The sequence below is a fragment of the Papilio xuthus genome, unplaced genomic scaffold (genome assembly GCF_000836235.2).
Source record: "Papilio xuthus unplaced genomic scaffold, Pxut_1.1 DF826776.1, whole genome shotgun sequence".
Taxonomy (NCBI): domain Eukaryota; kingdom Metazoa; phylum Arthropoda; class Insecta; order Lepidoptera; family Papilionidae; genus Papilio; species Papilio xuthus.
In genome coordinates this window covers 1,489,756-1,509,355 of record NW_013531873.1, presented here as the reverse complement: position 1 = coordinate 1,509,355, position 19,600 = coordinate 1,489,756, and the positions used below count along the sequence as shown (strand labels likewise).

General features: G+C 36.2%; 2 protein-coding genes across 3 annotated transcripts; one reads left to right on the top strand and one right to left on the bottom strand.

Moving 5' to 3' along the window:
* The first annotated feature begins 141 nt into the window (after nucleotides 1–141).
* On the top strand, nucleotides 142–14,167 carry Golgin104 (coiled-coil domain-containing protein 186). 2 transcript variants are annotated; one of them, XM_013319003.1, is made up of 15 exons: nucleotides 142–1,393; nucleotides 5,017–5,229; nucleotides 5,663–5,782; nucleotides 5,932–6,040; nucleotides 6,602–6,756; nucleotides 7,309–7,418; nucleotides 7,701–7,860; nucleotides 8,221–8,358; nucleotides 9,604–9,705; nucleotides 10,344–10,431; nucleotides 11,305–11,393; nucleotides 11,486–11,524; nucleotides 11,918–12,124; nucleotides 12,835–12,981; nucleotides 13,989–14,167. In XM_013319003.1, exons 1-15 carry the CDS (start codon nucleotides 218–220, stop codon nucleotides 14,052–14,054), a joined length of 2,919 nt encoding a protein of 972 aa, XP_013174457.1. In that variant the 5' UTR covers nucleotides 142–217; the 3' UTR covers nucleotides 14,055–14,167. The 2 variants fall into 2 exon arrangements, with proteins under 2 accessions (XP_013174457.1, XP_013174458.1); XM_013319004.1 differs by lacking the exon at nucleotides 11,486–11,524.
* A 2,342-nt stretch (nucleotides 14,168–16,509) lies between these two features.
* On the bottom strand, nucleotides 16,510–19,594 carry LOC106122782 (EP300-interacting inhibitor of differentiation 3). Its single transcript, XM_013318874.1, has 7 exons — nucleotides 19,417–19,594; nucleotides 19,166–19,273; nucleotides 18,783–18,901; nucleotides 18,218–18,387; nucleotides 17,552–17,739; nucleotides 17,229–17,338; nucleotides 16,510–16,596 (listed from the first exon to the last, which is right to left on the bottom strand). The coding sequence occupies exons 1-7, from the start codon at nucleotides 19,508–19,510 to the stop codon at nucleotides 16,540–16,542; spliced, it is 846 nt and encodes a 281-aa protein (XP_013174328.1). The 5' UTR covers nucleotides 19,511–19,594; the 3' UTR covers nucleotides 16,510–16,539.
* Nucleotides 19,595–19,600: the final 6 nt, after the last annotated feature.

Sequence of the window (19,600 nt, the reverse complement as noted above, 5' to 3'; positions counted from 1 at the left end):
TTTTAATTATTGTTTATGATAATGTTAAAATTTTCACCTCAAAACTTTATCAACAAAAGTAAAGAAAGGAACGTAACGATCTTGAGATTCGTGAGAAACGTCAAAAGCGTATGTTTATTTTTATTGCATAAAAAATATAAAATTAGTAAATTATATTCTAATGGCTTTTTTGAAAACCACAAAAAAATCTATTTTTTAAGAAACATAATTCATGTAAATGACAGCAATGTCCAAAGAAAACGACCAAAATTCTGTACATATCGATAGTGTCTACGTCGACGGATTAGAAAAAGAGTGCGTTACAAAAAGCGATCAAAACAGCGATTCGGGTGTCGATACTGGAGAACTGAGTTCCGCTACGGCAAATGCGTCTTCAGATTCTGAAGTGTCTCCGCTTAAAGTTTCAGATAAACCCGTATCTGAAGATGAAATAAGTAAAAATGAGGATTCTATCGAAAATGAAAGTTCCTTCACTCCAGCCTCTATATCTCCCATCGAACCAATTGAAAACATGAATTCAGATGATTCGTTAATTAATGAAACCACCGACAATGTTCTCACAAGAAATAAAAATGATTTTGCAAGAGATGATGAAAAATCTAGCATTAATTCAGATATAGATACTTTACACATTCCAGAAAATGAACAATTAGAAGTTTCCATGTATATGCAATCAGATTTAGATAATGTCAATAGAAATTTCACAACATCAACTGTTAGCTTAAATGAGCCTATCAAAAACCAGGAAAATAGTATTATATGTAAATCACCTTATAGTAAAAGTGCAGAAAACATTACTAATTTAGATGAACCACAGACTAATAGTCTAAATTCTAGCACAAACACTATAAATACAGATGAAATTTTATCCGAATTTACTAATCAAAAATCTAAAATAAGTGCCACTCAAAAGATAATACCTGATAATCACCAAGACGGAAAACATAGTCGTCTACCAAAGGAAATTTTATCCCAAGATTTGGGTAGTATTGTTAAAAATGTCCACGGAATCTTTTGGTCTGTTAGTGGCAACATAAAGAATGCATACACACAAAGAGTATCTTCCCAAAAAGTTCCAGTTAAGAATTTAAAACCAATATTAAATGGTAAAGTTATGAACGATATATTTGAAAATACAATTGACAATCAAATACCAAATTCCGATAAAATAATCACGGAAGAGATCAAATCAAATCCAGAGCCAAATGATGTAAACGGAGAATGTGATGATATGAAGAAAGATGTATTAAAGTTGCAAATTGAATCTTTGGAAAGAATGCTATCGGAACAGCGTAAAGAGAATGTAGTGTTGAGGGAGAGAGTTAAACAGCATGTGGATGAACTAAATACAAAAGATCAGACATTCAAAGAATTAGAAGCTAAACTTGATGTGGTATGTTAATTCATCTTTTCTTAACAATTTTTTTATTCACTTAAAACTTTTTCTGCAACAAATCTGTCATTCCTATCATCACCAAAATTAATATTTGAAACTTATTTTTTATTCCGAAATGTTGTTTGTTGTGCTTTTTATGAAATACTAGACTGGACTCTGTCCGTGCGGAACAAAACAAAATATATTAGTAGCCCATGTGTTCTTCTAGACTGTTCTACATTTATGACAAATTTCAGCGAAATCCATTCAGCCATTCTGGAGATACATCCATCTAAACTTTTGCATTTATAATATTAGTAAGATTGTAAAAATATATTTGTCTGATATACTTGCCATTGAAGTCCTTTTTATTAAGTAGTAAAAAGCCTTTTAACAAAAACGTTGAAATCAGCTTAGTACTTTTTGAATATATTCATTATGTATAGAAATACAAATATTTCTTTATAATCTTACTTCTTACTAATATTATAAATGCGAATGTTTAGATGGATGGATGTTTGTTTGAACGAATCTCCAGAACGCCTGAAAAGATCTCAATGAAATTTGGCGTACAGTCAGCGTCATATAGATCGTAACAGACAAGATATGCAAATATACCAAAAGTAATCGATTATATCGGTACAACAAAAGTCCTCAAATTAATAGATACATTCACCCTGCTCAAATACGTCGGTACATACACAGCGTCAAACATATGAGTACATGCAAGGTGCCCATAAATATCGTAGCAGCCACAGCGTCATAAGTAACGAAGCAGTCAAGGTGTGCAAAAATATCGTAATATTTGACAAAATTGAACTCTATCTCCTATATACTTGTGATACAATTTGGAATAAAGTACTTCTGTTAAATTCATTTAACACTTTGCATGAAACCACTGAAGTAAGGGATACATTTTTTAGGATGAAAATCTTAACTTTAACTTTCGATTCGTTACATATAGGGGTATGCAAAGACTATGAACTTTTATTTGGCTTAGCCAAACGAAACTTCGCAATAAGTTCCCAAAATAGTACGGAACGTGGCCTTCTTCTTCTTCTTCTTCTTCTTCTTCTTCTTCTTCTTCTTCTTCTTCTTCTTCTTCTTCTTCTTCTTCTTCTTCTTCTTCTTCTTCTTCTTCTTCTTCTTCTTCTTCTTCTTCTTCTTCTTCACGATCGATCACGTTCCGACACGACTTGACACCGCAAAGGTCTCACATCGACTGACCTAGTGATTGCCATTCGTCGCTTTATACCGACATGTTACAACCGCCGATGTTGCAGCCAAAGTCCTTACACTTTATTGGAGGTGACTGTATCTATGTTATTGAAGTTATGTATAGACATAACTTTGACCGAGATTAACATCGCCGAATGCTATTATCCATCTACACACATTTTGTCAACCATTGTAATAATTATATATTTTCTTTTCTTATTCATTATTAATTTCCTGCTTCTTCAATAGACCGGAATTAATTTGTCGCTTGCACATGTATCTCGATGTGACATCGTAGTGTACTTTGTAGTGAACAACTTAGACGGACGAGTATGTATCTCTGATAGTCAAATATTGTGATCTTATTTCGATATTCAATTGGTTAAGTTTACATTCTGAACCATTTTTTAAAACATTCACGGCTAGGAACAACTTAAGGCCACGTTTTACAAAAAACTATCATGTGTAAACAGAGAAGACTGTTGCTATTTTTAGCAATCCATTACCTTCTATTTTAATTTTTTTTTGTAAGGTAAGACATAATAATTTTTTTACACACTGGTCTTCTCTTTCCTTTTTTTTTCAAATACAATTTATTTCCGTACTCACGGTTTTATCCTCGTCGCCAATGTATTTTGAATTCTGAATTTCTTTCAAACCATTTTTCAAAATTTACTAAAAGTGTTCGTCGCGTATGACAGATATTAGGTAGATAAAATCAACATCAAATTTAAGTTTGTCATCATATATGCTAGTTTGGTTTCGTGGCCTTACTTTTTAATTTTAATATCGAAGCACATGTATAATAATTAAACTCTATCGCCGTACTTATTAGGTACTTTTTAATATTGCCTTGGACTAATGAGTTTGACCGTTAAAGTACTTTTCTAATTCAAACAAAAATGAAGGAGATAAAGCGATGCTATTGGCATGTAATTCGTTTATTACTCATGTTTGTTAAACTTGTACCGGTAAAAATAACACTTTTACTTTTACCTTTTACTGATACTGATTATATTTAAGAAACAAAGAAAAAAAAACTGAATGTCAATATCCAAACTACATCAAATTTTTGGTCGATTGCAATAAACATTCCAGTGTGCGTGGGCGCGCACACATATGTAGATAACACTTGTACGTATAGTTTCCGCGCGTACCATTCTTAAAACCCGAAAAGACAATCCACGCTTCGCCCACTCACTTCACCCGCGATGGTCTGACCTAATTGTTGTTAACTTTATTTAAATTTCTTTCTACCCAACAGCGAAAATTATAAAAAAAAATTGTCGAGCAAAATTTTACATTAACAAATTTTTACTGGTTATGAAAAAATAACCCCGTGATTGATAAAATGATAAAAAAGTAGCCTGAGATTCGAACCGGTAAACTTACATATTACGGCAAACATACTAGAATACTGCGCCAAACTAGTATATATTGTGACAAGGCAAAATTTGATATTAGTTATTACGTATCTGTCATATTCGGCGTGACAAACTTTTATATTTAAGCGTTATGACAGGAGAAGAAAAATATTGGGTTGCCCAGTAAGTTCATGCCGCTTTATAAGGAAAATTGAAACCCTGTTATTCTCTTAAATTTTTGGAAATGTTTTTAACTTATATCGGTACGACTCTATACCTAAAACGTCTTTTATTATTGGATAAAATTTTAAAAATTAGTTTTTATCTCAACCAATGAAATGAAATTATTTACAATATAGAAATTTTTGTGACGTTTGATAATGGTGGAAATCCGAAAATGAATCCACTTCAGCTACAGTCTATTTTAAGCTTCCTATCGAAAATCGGAACGAACTTTCCGGACAACCTATAATGCTAATACAAAGTGTCAAATGAATGTAACAGAAGTAGTTTATTCCAAATTGTATCACAAGTATATAGAGATAGAGTTCAATTTTGTCAAATGTTACAATATTTTTGCACACCTTGACTGCTTCGTTATTTATGACGCTGTGGCTGCTACGATATTTATGGGCACCTTGCATGTACTCATATATTTGACGCTGTGTATGTACCGATGTATTTGAGCAGGGTGAATGTATCTATTATTTTGAGGACTTTTGCTGTACCGATATAATTGATTACTTTTGGCGTACCTATATATTTGCATATCTTGTCTGTGACGATCTATATGACGCTGACTGTACTCATATATTTGACGCTGTGTATGTACCGATGTTTTTGAGCAGGGTGAATGTATCTATTATTTTGAGGACTTTTGTTGTACCGATATAATTGATTACTTTTGGTGTACCTATATATTTGCATATCTTGTCTGTGACGATCTATATGACGCTGACTGTACATATAGAACATAGTCTGGCAGAACACATTGTACGGAAGAAATCTCTGGCGACAGCTAGTGTTAGTATAGTTAAAGTTAATTGATATAATTTCCAGATGGGTAAAAAAGTGGAGCAGGCACAGCGGGATGCGGATGCTGCTGTGATGAGATACGCGGGAGCCGAGTGCGCGGCCATTGAGGGTCGTCGTGCAGCCGAAGCAGCTAAACGCGCACAGCAAGCAGCGGTGACTGAATGTGAACTGCTTGCTGGCAAATTGAAGAGTGCACATTCTGAGAAGCAAAGGATATGTCAGTTGTATGATGATAAGGTATGAGGAATAACAAACGAAATAATTCTGTTTGTAGTGTCAGTGGATTAGTGGTTAAGCACTTGTCTGCAGGTCCTGGGTTCGAACCTCGCCATGTACCAATGTGTTTTTTCATATGTATATTTATTTGTTGTTCTTATGGTGATTAAATACATTGTGATGCTGCACATATCTGTGAAGAAATTTAAATATATGTATGAAGTCAGACACTAGGCCAGAATTGAATATGACCTAGTCACCTAACTTAGGGTAGGCTCTGAGTTCAGTGGGGATGTATAGTGAGCTGATAATGATATAGTCATAATATCGGAAAAGAAATTTAAAGATATGTGTGAAGTCAAGTCGCATTAGGTCATCATGGTTGACTACGGCCTGGTCACCTAACTTAAGGTACCTCTTAGACCGTTGGCCAAATATATTTTTATCTTTCCAGTGCCATGAACTACAAAATAGTGAACGAGAGACGGCGAAATTACGTGAAGATGTAAAAGAATTGGAAGGCAGATTAAAATGGACACAAAGCAAACTGCGTATGGAAATGGATGCTTATAAGGTAGTATATAATAACAATATAACATATAGAACTGTGTACAAGTTAAGTATCGTAAATAACGTATGTCCAAATGCGGATGTCTATGGGTAGCGGTTCGCTATTTCGGCGAAACCTTCCTACCTCTTAAAAAAAATATTTTGTATTAAAAGGAAAGTTCGGAGCGCGCAGAGAAATTATCTCAGCAAGTGACGGAGCTAGAAGCGGCTAAGGAAGCTGCTGCAGCCGGCGCTACAGACTCCGCCAGAGCTAAAGTATTAGGTATACTTCTTTTCAAATATCTTGTCAGCTCAAGATCATGTACGCTATACATAGTGGTCTACGCAGCGACCTCCGATGTTTAGAGCCGACGACACATTTGAAAGATTTTTTTTTTCATTTAAATTCAACTGTAAAATCAGCTTTTTATTGCATGTTACAAATCGATTATGAATTCAATCATTTTATAATTTGACTAGACTGTATACTGTTGAAGATAATTTGTAAATCTATATTTTAGACTAATAACGAGGTGTGTTGAAATTTTATTCAAAATAATCATTTAAAGTTTATTTATTTATTTATTAGAAAAGTACACACAACAGATAAATTATGCAACATTGACCAAAGTAATACAATGTACAACACAATAAAACTGATAATTTATCCAATAACAGCTATACAACATTCATACAAAACAAACAAGTATAAAACACATAAAAAAATGATATATATATGAACAAACCAAGAAAAGAAAACAAAAAAAAAATCTAACAATACATTTAGGTCTGTGCCTCTGGAGGTGTTAACGAAAGTTAACGAATATTTTTTTTTAAATTTCAGAAAGTGAACTAAAGGAGAGTCAGGCCGCGTTAATACTGTGCCGACATGAGAGAGATGAACTGGAGAGGAAGCTGACTTCAGTCGTACAGCAATTAGACACGTGTAAGAGGGAAAGAGACGACGCGACTGCATCTCTCTCTGTCGCTACTGATGAAGTGAGCGCTTTATCTTCGAGAATATCGCTTATAATGACATTGAAGATGTTCACTAATATTCAGTCGTAATAATTCATAGTGTAATTAGTATTAAAAACTAGCTGTCGCCCGCGACTCCGTCCGCGTGGATATATAAAAAAACTCAATTAGTATAGCCTATGAGTTCTTTCAGACTATGTTTTATATATATGCCAAATTTAATCGAGATCCGTTCAGCCGATGTAGATATATCTTCAAACATCCATCCATCCACATCACATCCATCTAAACATTCGCATTTATAATATTAGTAAGTTAAATAAAAAGGAGCTCTTCAAGGCATGAATTCGCATGAAAAAAAGAATAAATATTCCTATGTCCGTCTCCTGACTCTAAGCTACCTCCTCACTAATTTTCAGGCATATCGGTAAAGCCGTTCTTGAGTTATAAATAGTGTAACTAACACGACTTTCTTATATATATACTTAATAGCCGTGACGTCACATAAAGGTTATTGCATAATGTTTTTGATTCATTAACATTGGGATGCTAAAATCAACATCTCTTGTTTAGGTGGATCGTCTGCGAGAACATAATGCACGTCTGGAGCAGGAAGCCGCTGAGCTTGCTGCGCTGAGGGCGCAGGCCGCGCTTGCTGACACACTCAGCTCACAGCTGCAGAGGTATAGACATTTTCAAATATCTTATATGCTCGGAACGCTGCGCATGACCTTGAGCTCACAAGATATTTGAACAGAAGTATACCTGAATTTACAGATGTGTTACAAGAAATCTACAATAACTAGGGGCCTCTGTTCCAGGAGATGTTGTGTCATTTCAAAGCTACTTTGCTTTTTCTTCTTGAAACAACATTAAAAAAAAATGATTTGCAATTTAATCATTGGACGGTGATTTTTACTAAATACATAATGACATTTAATTCATTGTGTTGTTTTTTTTTTCAGGGAGACAGAACGCGCATCACAAGCCGAAGAGGCGTTAAGTCGTGAACGAGCACGCGCGGAGACGTGCGCGCGACGCGAGGCCGCCGCACTCGAGCACGCCGCACGTCTCACCGCGCAGCACGTCGCGCAACGCGCGCGCACCTCCGAGCACGAGGCAAAGGTGAACCAATTCTTACTGTTATGGCGCTCTCTGAAACGCTTCTTAAGACAAACTCCACCCTCTTATATTACTCCCTTCTACCTAAATAACTTTCCGAGTTTAGTTCACTATGCCCTTACCCAAGTCACTCCTCCCACCTAAGTTACTTCCCCCACTCAATTCACTTTTCGCTACTTAAGTCACTTTCTGCCCTCCAAAGTCAATTCCCCCAATTAAATCACTTTCCCTAACTAAGTCACTTTCCCCAATCAAGTCACTTCTTCCAGCTAAGTCCCTTCTCCCAACTCTTTTCCCCGCTTTGATCACTTCCCTATGTTACTTTATACAGAAATAAGCTACAAATTACATATATCATTTCAGGCGCAAGCACTATCCGCTGACAACGTGTCATTACGCGAACGCGCTGAAGCTTTAGAAGCGGAGGCAGAGAAACTTCGCAGTGCATTAGCTGAGGAGGAAGAGAGAAGACAGCGGGAGAACAGAGTGCTGGCGAGAAAGGTGGGTTAAACTGCGCAGAAATTATAAACAAGGTTTTTTTATATGATAAGGTGGCAAACGAGCGAGCGGCCACCCTAAGTCGCTGAAATAGCGAAGTGACCGCTGCCCATAGACATACGCAATCGCATATGCGTTGTCTACCTTTAATCAACGGAGGAGATGATGCAAAGAAAGAAAATATCTTCCCTTTCCTTGCATCCTCTCATCCGGAAAGTCCACTTCCACTTCCCATTCTTTCCTTATAAAGAAAAGGGTGGAAAGGGAAAGAGGACTAAATTAGGCCTGGTGGACGCACACTCATCAGACGAAACGCGGAATTGCTTCCACTTCACGTCTGTCTTCTGTGTGGTCGTGGTATTTCACCGGGCGAGCCGGGACAATTCCTATGAAAATGTTAAAGCTTGCTCTACCACTGTTAGATAGGTCATTTGACCCCGTGGATATAATACTAAAATATAATAGCTCACTAGCCCCCCTCACAATATCAAAAATGTTACAGATCCTTGTAATACTGTAGCTGTCTTGTCTGTAATTCTATGTCAATAGACCGTCAAGGTCATTTGACCCAGTGTATAAATGACACTAAATTATTTAGGGTCATAAACGCCTTCCTTTCGATATCAAAAGTTTCGCACGATCATTGTAATACTGTAGATGTCTTGTTATTTTTCGTCTATAATTCTGTCTATAGACCGGCAAGGTCATCTGACCCAGTGTATATGACAGTAAATTATAATAGCTCATGAACGCCGTCCTGTCAATATCACAAGATTCTAGTCATACTGTTACTCTCTTGTCTGTATTTCTATGTCAATCGATCGTCAAGGTCATCTGACCCGGACACAAGTCAAACTAAAATATGACAGCTGAGTAGCGGCCACCAGATTTAAAAAGTGTCATACGGTCCTTGTACTGTAAATGTCATGTCTTGATGTAATTTTCTATGCCGATATTGTTCTTACAAATTTTCTGATAGAGCTAATCCCAATAGCAACGTTTCTCACCGGGACAGACAGTCTTTTCTTAAAAAAAAACTACTTACTAATATTATAAATGCGAAAGTTTAGATGGATGGATGTTTGTTTGAAGGTATCTCCAGAACGGCTGAACGGATTTCGATGAAATTTAGCATAGAACATAGTCTGGAATAACACATTGATTATTTGTTATGTTTTTTTTTATTTCCACGCGGACGGCGTCGCGAGCGACAGCTAGTTTAATATAATGGCAAAAAAATGCATTTAGGTAGCAGAGTTGACGGAGGAAGTTGCTGAAGTAAGCAAGAGACTTGAGTGGGAGAAAGGAGAGAATAGCGTGTTAAAGAAAAAAAATTCCAGTGCCATAAAGGTAATATACAACATCGTTAAGTAAATTTACAAACTGACTAACCGTTACTTTAGAAAACCAAAATCTCTGTCATCTTTGACAAAACAGAACTATATTTTGAACAAAGATTATGATCTCAGAAACCCACTGTTTACATTTAAATCACTTTACAAACTAACGATATATAATCCGACAGTTATTAAACTTTTTTTTTATATCATAAGATGGCAAACGAGCGAGCGGCCACCTGAAATCGCTGAAATAGCGAAGTGACCGTTGCCCATAGACATACACAATTGCATATGCGTTGCCTACATTTCATCGACGGAGGAGAGGATGCACAGAGAGACAATATTTTCCCTTTCCATGCATCCTCTCATCCGGAAAGTCCACTTTCACTTCCCATCCTTTCCTTATAAGAAAAAGGATGGGAAGGGGGAGAGGATATATAAGGCCTCCGGGACGCACACTCATCGGACGAAACGCGGAATAGCTTCCACTTGAGGCGTGTCTTCTGTGTGGTCGTGGTATTTCACCGGACGAACCGGGCCGATTCATGCGAACATGTTAAAGCTCGCTCTATCACTATTAAAACTGAAACAATATAACTATATTATTAGATTTATTTGTTCCGTATATTATAAAAGGTTAATGTCTAGGAATTGAATCGCGAACTGCAAAGAGCTTTGAAACGTAGCGAGCAACTTGAAGCCAGATTACAGAACGATGCTGCTTCTAATAGAACTGGTACGTGTATTGTTCATTCATTAGATTATCATTCAATTTGTGTTCATCCATTTAATATATAAAAAGTTAATTGATTTAGATTAGTTTTGAGCGTCAATAGCCTAATGGATAAGGGTACGGATTTCCGACCATGAGGTCGCGGGTTCGAATCCCGACATTCGACTATTGTCGTAAACCATATCCTAGCACAAGCCTAGAGCTTAGTTGGAATGGTTAAAGAAATATTAGTAAATATACAAAAAAAAATCTGCTAATATTTTATATTAAAAAAAAAGTTAATCATTCGGTCTTTCATCCATTTATAATAAAAAAAAATCCTTAGTAACTGTGTCTCTACCTACCCCTATGGGTTACGGGTGTGAGTTATATTGTTGTTTGAAATCCTTAGTTTACATTGTAATTTAAATTGGCTATTTATTATATTTCCTACATATATGCATATTTTTTTATATTAAAAACTAGCGGACCCGACAGACGTTGTCCTCTCTACACGTCTTTAATTTGAATAAATTAATATGAAGTTAATATTTGATGAAAATTGTGAATCTAAACCATTCCCAGATCCCCTTGAACACACACAAAAAATTTCATCAAAATCGCTCCAGTCGTTTGAGAGAAGTTCAGTGACATACACACGCACAGAACAATTATATATAAAGATGTTAACAAATGAATTCGCCAAAATAGCGAATTGAATGTTGCCTATAAGCTTCCGCATTTGTAGATATATTGCCTACCTGTAATCAAGAGATATTTCTTCTTCCTATATGTCCACTCCTCTTCCAAATTCACCTACCCTTCCTTATAATAATAATTGATGGGAAATTGGAATAAAATAACCCTTTTTTTTAAAGTTAATTAACTATATTTCAGGTTCTGTAACGTCTTTGAGTAGTGGCGAAGGTGCACAAAGCGAAGAACGCGCCCAAAATGGCTTACCAGAGTCACTCCCTGATGTACAGGTCTGTTTGTACTATTATCTAGATTTTAATTTAGTTCCTGTGAAAAAAATTAAAAAAAAATCTAAATAGGTATTTATAATTTTGTTTCACAGATAAAATATCCAAGTCTTTTTGAAAAGCTATTCGTTAAGGTTCGACTTAAAATTGTCTTGTAGTTAAAAATATGTATAATATTGTGTATGTTAGATATTTATTATAAATATATTTTTATTTATGTAAATTGAGTAATATATTTCATAGACTAGCTATCAACCGCGACTCTGTCCGCGTGGAATTAAAAAAAAACTAATAGCCTATGTGTTCTTCCAGACTATGTTCTATATCTAAGACAAATTTCTTCAAGATCAGTTCTGGAGGAACTTTCAAACATCCATCTAAACATTCGCATTAATATCAGTAAGATTGACAAAATCATCAATAAATATAGATTTTCCAATATATTTTTTAAAACGTAGATATAATTTTTAACCAACATAATACAAAAAAAAAACTTCTGTAATATTGAAAATATTGTATACTGTTAGACACGTGAACCGGAACGTCAAGCTCTGATAGAGCGCATAGTATCACTGCAGCGCGCGGCCGCGAGGCGAGCAGAGCGCTGCGAGTTCCTGGAGGAGCACGCGCGTCAGCTCACAGCTGAGCTGCGCGGTAAAGCGCGTCTGCTGCGACATCTGCTGGCTGCTCAGCCTGCTGGAGCTGTCGCCAACAGTGCTAGTGACACCAACAAGGTATACATGAATATTGGTGGAAGGGATATGTACATTGGGGGAAGGGACATGTACATTTGGAGAAGGGACGTGTACATTTTTGGAAGGGACATGTACATTGGGAGAAGGGATATGTACATTTTTGGAAGGGACATGTATATTGGGGAAAGGGATATGTACATTGGTGGAATGCTCACGTGCATTAGGGGAAGGCACACATACATGTGTAAGGGGGGAAGGGGGACACATACACGAGATAGATTTCTCAATGTACAAATTCATTTCAACTTGCATTCTTCTTCCATCTTGCATTCGTTTTTGTACCAAATGCTTGCAGCTAGAATCATTTCAATAGGAGCTAATAAACATGTTTTATCTATTACTGCTGCTAGCCGCAAAGGAGGTTAACAAAGGTAAATTTGTTTTTTGCTCGTTTTATACGACATGGCCGTCCATTATATATCACTTTTTATGAGATATATTTATAATAATTGTAGCTAATGTTATAAATTTAATTACGTGAGAAAATATATTATATTACAATTTTAGAATTATCTAAAATTTTTGTCTGTATGTCTGTCCTCAAGGCTTTGTTACGTGGAATCTGAGAAACGGGTGGATAGATTTTGACGACAATTTGACTGGAAGGTAGCTGATGGATGCGGGCATGTTATAGGATACTTTTTTCTTTTTTTAATTCTTAATAATGTCTATTTAATTTGATTATACAGAAGGAAATAGCGATGTTGGGTGGTGGGGCAATGGCGGCCCTATGGGGAGGTGATCCTGCAGGTCTCACGCCACAGCTCTCCCTCGAGATGAACCGTCGTCTGCAGGCGCTGCTTGAAGATACACTGCTCAAGAACATTACCCTCAAGGTATGACAGAGATGGAGCGATATGATTGTAATAAGAGTGAACGAGATGACAAAGATTATACAGGATCAAGGTCACAGGAAAGAGATGGAGCGATATAATTATAATGAGAGGGACTGAGATAGATATATGAGTCATAGCGATGTGATAGTAATATGAGTGAAAGAGAAAGAATGACAGACATCATTTTCAGTATTAGGTTGGTTCCTAAGCCCATCTCTGGATTGAACATATCGTCATCCCTGTCATCAGAAACCCACGATAAATATCGTTATATACAAAGAATTTTACAATTTAATAAATGCAAATGAATCCATTCATACCAACTTTAGCTGTCGTCCGCGACCTCGTTCGCGCGAGATCTGTTAGTAACCTATGTGTTATTCCAGACTATGTTCTACATCTATGACAAATTGAACAGTGGTAGAGCGAGCTTTAACATGTTCGCAGGAATTGTCCCGGCTCGTCCGGTGAAATACCACGACCACACAAAAGACAGGCGTCAAGTGGAAGCTATTCCAAATACAGTCTGATGAGTGTGCGTCCCGGAGGCCTAATTTAGTCCTCTTTCCCTTCCCACCTGTAGCATTCGTTGCGCTATATTTGGCTCGTTCACGTAGTGACACGTGTTGCCGGCTCAAAGGTCTGATATCGACTGACGTCCCGTCTCTCCGGCTTGTACTTATGGCGTGTACGCTCGAGACAAACCACACTACGTTTATGCATACACTACACCACCCTTTTTCTTATAAGGAAAGGATGAGAAGTGTAAGTGGACTTTCTGGATGAGAGCATGGAAAGGGAAAATATTTTCTTTCTGTGCATCCTCTCCTCCGTCTCCGTCGTGCGTATGTCTATGGGCTGTCACTTTGCTATTTCAGCGATTTCAGGTGGCTCTCTCGTTTGCCATCTTATGATATATTATATAAAAAAAACCTTGAAACAAGCATCAATCCATACAACCAAACATTTGCATTTATAATATTAGTAAGATTAATTTTTGATTCCAGGAAAACATAGACACACTGGGCGAGGAGATCGCGAGGTTAAAAGCTGAGAAACAGACAGACCACTGATTGTAGGCTTAATGCATTCTCATATATGTCGTCCCTTTCTAATCTAACAGAATGAAAGAGATAGCTATATAATACAAATATCTATATGTTTTGTGCTATGTTCTTGTAAATATTATGTTGATAGCTCTCTTCCTATATTTAATTTAAATTATCTTTGTTTATTTGTGTAAAATTATTTTAATTTTTAGAACAAAAACTAAAAAAAAAATATATGCGTCTGTCCACTCCAATATAATAAGATGGTGTATCAGTATTTTTATGTTAAAAAAAATATAAAGTTATAAATAAAAAAAAAACAATAATTAACTTATTCCAAATATTCAACAAAATAATGTAAATTAAAGGACATCATTTACATTTGGTTCATATTTTCATAGAAAATTAGACATATTAAACTCTATTATATATAGATAGAAAAATAAAATAAAAATGTCAATAAATTATGCATATTTATATACTAAGCCTATGACCTAATCACCCTTAACTTAGGGTAGGCTCCGAGCCCCTCAGTGGGGACGTATAGTGAGCTGATGATGAATATACTGTTGAAACAAATATAAAAAAACATACAGACCGACAAACTTTACTGACCCTGTATAAGTCAAAGCACACTAGCGCCCCCCAGTCAATATTAAAAAATTGTCAAAAGATCTTTATATTATGGTCAGGTTTTCTTTAAAAGTATGAAATAAGAGCCTTCATCACTTATCATCAGGTGGAATTGTGGTCAAGCGATAGCTTATTATTAAGAGATTCGGTGACTCAGGAGTCAAGCACTTGACTTGCAATCTGCAGGTCCAGGGTTTGAATCCCGACATGTACCAATTTGTTTTGGATTTCCGATTTAAATATGTACATTTATCTGACGTTCTTACGGTGAAGGAAAACATCTTGATGCTGCACATATCTGAGAAGAAATTCAAATATATATGTGAAGTCGACCAACCCACACTTGGTCAGCGTGGTTGACTATGGCCTAGTCACCTAACTTAGGGTAGGCTCCGAGCTCCTCGGTGGGGACGTATAGTGAGCTGATGATGTGATGTGATAGCTTATTTAATATAAAAAATACTTTTTTAGACAGATGTGACAGAACAGCAGCACCATCTTACCGGGCCAGACAAACTTGTACTATATCTTAATAATTTCAAAGATTCATCATCAGCTCGATTTACATCCCCACTGAACTCAGAGTCTACCCTAAGTTAACTAGGTCATAGTCAATGCTGACTCAGTGACTTCACACATTTGAATTTCTTCACAGATATGTGCAGCATCACGATGTTTTACTTCACCGTAACGTCAGATAAATGTATGTAAATCTAAAAATACATTAGTATATGGCAGGATTCGAACCCAGGACCTGCAGACCAGTGCTTTAACCACTACGCCACCGAAGCAAAGAGCTCATGTTTATTACAAAAAGTTATTAACACGTTGAGCGCCGCATCAGCCATCAGTGGCTGACAGCGTGTAACATGAAAACTATAAAATTTAACACTATTTTGCGTTAAAAATTTAAACTATTTTGTACTGCGATCGATAACACCGGCCCTTTTACCAGTGCGTATAAGCAGCGCTCGTGGCTTGAACGGGATTGTCTTAGAAATACGCGTGGCGCTCAACGTGTTAAAATTTAAATTATATAATGTTCGTATTTAAAATGTTTCTCGTATTATAAACCTATGTACCTTATTTTCTTTAAGATAGTTAGATATTTGTATAATAAATTGTTAATTTATATAACAGACATGAATATATGAGTGATGTTAATAAATGTTTTGAGCCATATCATTTTATTTATTTATTTTAATCTTACTAATATTATAAATGCGAATGTTTAGATGTATGTTTGAAGGTATCTCCAGAACGACTGCATGGATCTTCAAAAGCGTCAATAGCCTAATGGTTAAGGGTACGGATTTCCGATCACGAAGTCGGGGGTTCGAATCCCTCCATTGGACTATTGTCGTAAACCATATCTTAGCACAAGCCTAGAGCTTAGTTTGGTTAAAGAAATATTAGTAAATTTACAAAAAAATCTGCTAATATTTTTATTAAAAAAAAATCTTGATGAAATTTGACATAGATGTAGAACATAGTCTGTAAGGACACATAGAGTAAAAAATAATTTTATTTTTGTTAATTAAGCTTGAATGGAGTCGCGGGCGACAGCTATTAAATATATAAAAACGACATACACGGACTCCTAGTTGGCACGATTTCATAATTTTTGCCGTAAACCCTCCGTGTATTGCTAACTTTATTGATCGATAACAATATAAGTTGCAAGATAATTTTTTTAAAAGAAATTCGGAAATTTTTGTTCACTGGTAACCCTAAAAACTTGTAAGTTGTCAATGTCAAAAAACTGACGTAAGATTTTGGAATACACAAATGAGAGTAAATGTTTTATAATTCATATTATATTTAAAAAAAAAAACATATATTTCCTTATATATAAAACAAAATAAATACAATATTATCAACGACCCTTTAGCACCATCATTGGCTTCTCGATTCTGAACGCGTCCACCAGCTCCTAAAGAAAAAAATCTATTAATACTTCTACAACCATACTTAATTTAAATTAATCCATAAATCTCTACTTATAATTCCTTTAAACAAATTAACTCTGAGTACGACACAACTATCGAACTTGGATAAGCAAGAGTCAAAGATATATTTCTCGCTTTTTTTTCTTTTTGAAATATAGAAATTTCTCTCTAACCCGAGTTTCTCGCTTATGGAAGGTAATCAGGACTAGGCAATATAGATGAGAATGTAATTTTTATATCATAAGGTGGCAAACGAGCGAGCGGCCCATAGACATACGCAATTGCATATGCGTTGCCTACCTTTAATCAACAGAGGAGAGGATGCACAGAATGAAAATATCTTCCCTTTCCATGCATACTCTCATCCGGAAAGTCCACTTCCACTTCCCATCCTGTCCTTGTAAGAAAAAGGATGGGAAGGGAAAAAGGTCTAAATTAGGCCTCCAGGGCAAACATTCATCAGACTGTACTTGGAATAGCATCCATTTGACGACTGTCTTCTGTGTGGTCGTGGTATTTCACCGGTCATTGAAACATATTGCTATCCCTTACATTATCTTTGAGACAAAAAGTGACAACTATAGAAGTGTTACCAGATTGAAAAATTACAATTTACCTTCCATGTTTTCATATCAATGGAGACAATGAACTGATTGGCTGCACCCGCGCCGCGCTCACGTTCCCCCGCAGACACAGTCTTTATGAACGGAAGACCCAACTCCTCGTCTATACATACATCCATATATATCTAATCTTACTAATATTATAAATACGAATGTATGGATGGATGGACGTTTGTTTGAAGGTATCTCCAGAGTGGCTAATCGGATCTTGATAAAATTTGTCATACATATAGAACATATTCTGGAAGAACACATAGACTACACAAATTAAGACAAAGTCGCGGGCGACAGCTATTATTTAAAAATGTCAACTCACCTATATCAATGCTTATAATGCCGTCTCTAGCTAGGAAAGAGACATAGTATATGTTCTCTATGGTGCGGGCGAAGCTTTGCGGGTCGAGTACTGCGCGCCAGTAGCACAGCGGTGCTGCTCGACACGCCTTGCTGACAAAGCGTTGCGCCCTACCCACCATCTCACTGCCCTCTTCAGTGCGATCCAATCTATATAGAAATTTAATATACTAATAGTCGCCTGCGACTTCGTTAGCGTTGAAAAACTAGGCTTTAATATCATTCACCAGCTACCTTCCTATCAAAGTTTCATCAAAATCGGACCAACAGTTCCAGAGACTGCCCGGAACAAACGCGGGTTTGCGGAGATATGTCATCATCGGCTCACTAAACATCCCATCAACAACAACTCGGAGCCTATTCTAAGTTAGGTGACTAGGCCATGGTCAATGCTGACCCAGTGCGGCTTGTTTTCACATATGTTTGAATGTCTTCTCTTTCTTTTTCTATTTTCCTCCACTGTAAGAACATTGGATAAACACTACATATGTAAATCGGAAAACACATTAGTACATGGTGGGATTCCAGAGCTGCAGATTACAAGTCATGTGGTTAACCCCTGAGCTTGCGATGCTCATTTCATAACGATTTAAGACAGATCAGAGGTCATATTTATCTGTATACAAACTTGTCAACAGTCTCGGGTGCCTTAAGTGCAGCTGCTTGCTGCCGCTCAACTCGTCTGCGTGGCGCACGCGGTCGCTGCTCTGCTGGAGTAGGTGCGAAGGTACCAAATAATGATGCTACTACTGGTACTTCTCTTGGAAATGTGAACTCCCAGAACTCTGGATTCTCTCGCTGGAAATATTTAAAATAAAGTATAGCCTTTGTGAAGCAATAGCAGTTGACCGCATTCACAGAATTTAAAAAAAAAACTAGTAATATAAAAACAAATTTTAATATTGTTTGTCTACTTAACCATTGTTTTCTGAGGTCAAAATCTCTGTATAAAACATATTGTCATCCATGTCATTATCTTTGATAAAACAGAGATAGCAAGTTTTAAAGGGAATTTAGGTCTCGGAAACCTACGGTAGTATATACAATAATATACAAGAAATAAATTTTACTTTGCATCAACAGATGGTTAACTAAACACACTATTCTATACAAAGGGCGTCATTGAACACCTCGGTGTTCCCGCTGTTTGTTTGACCCCTTCTGTTATAAAAAAAAAAGATAATCAAACTTACAATATGTTGTGCCAACTGGTGTTTGTCATATGTGTTCATGTTCCCACTCACAGCTTCAGAGCAGCGCAATGCATGGTCACTACTGGCACACAGCACACGGGAATCTAAATAGTTCTCACCTGGAAATTATACATACAGTGGAATAAATCAAAACTTGTTAAGTTAAAATCTTCAGTATGTCCAAAAAAATGTAGTTTCCTTCCACTATACCTTTAAATACTGGGTATCTCAGATTTTTTTTAGACATATTTAACTGGAATAAAATGTTAATTCCCTGTGTAGACATACACATATTTAATTTGGCATAAATGTAGCACATAATCTGGAAGAACACATAGGCTTATTTTTTTAAATTCAGTTCTGACAGAGTTTATTATTAATACCAGGATGCTTGGCACGCTCCTCAATGCCTCCGGTAGCCAAAAGATTATGCGCCTCGCTGACCACCTCTGCTGTTCTCTCCATTTGTCGTACATTGTCTGCATCATCCTCTGAAAAATTTAATAATTTGGTAATTTAATAATATGGTACAGTGGTATTATTTTCAAGTACAACGATAAACTGAAACCTGTAGAGGTCAATTTTTAAACACATAAAATACTGCAATTATAGTTCAGTAAAATACTGTTTTCACCTATGGTTGATAAATCTTCAAGTAATTCTCTATAGCGAAGTTTTCTCTCGTAACTACTAGTTCTTGATAGGTCAGAGCAATTCATTGAAGACATTTTTACTCTAAATACAATGAGACAATAATTTTTATTTTGTGGCTTTGGTTGTGTTTGCTGCAAAACTTTGGATAAATTATAAAGCTTTTA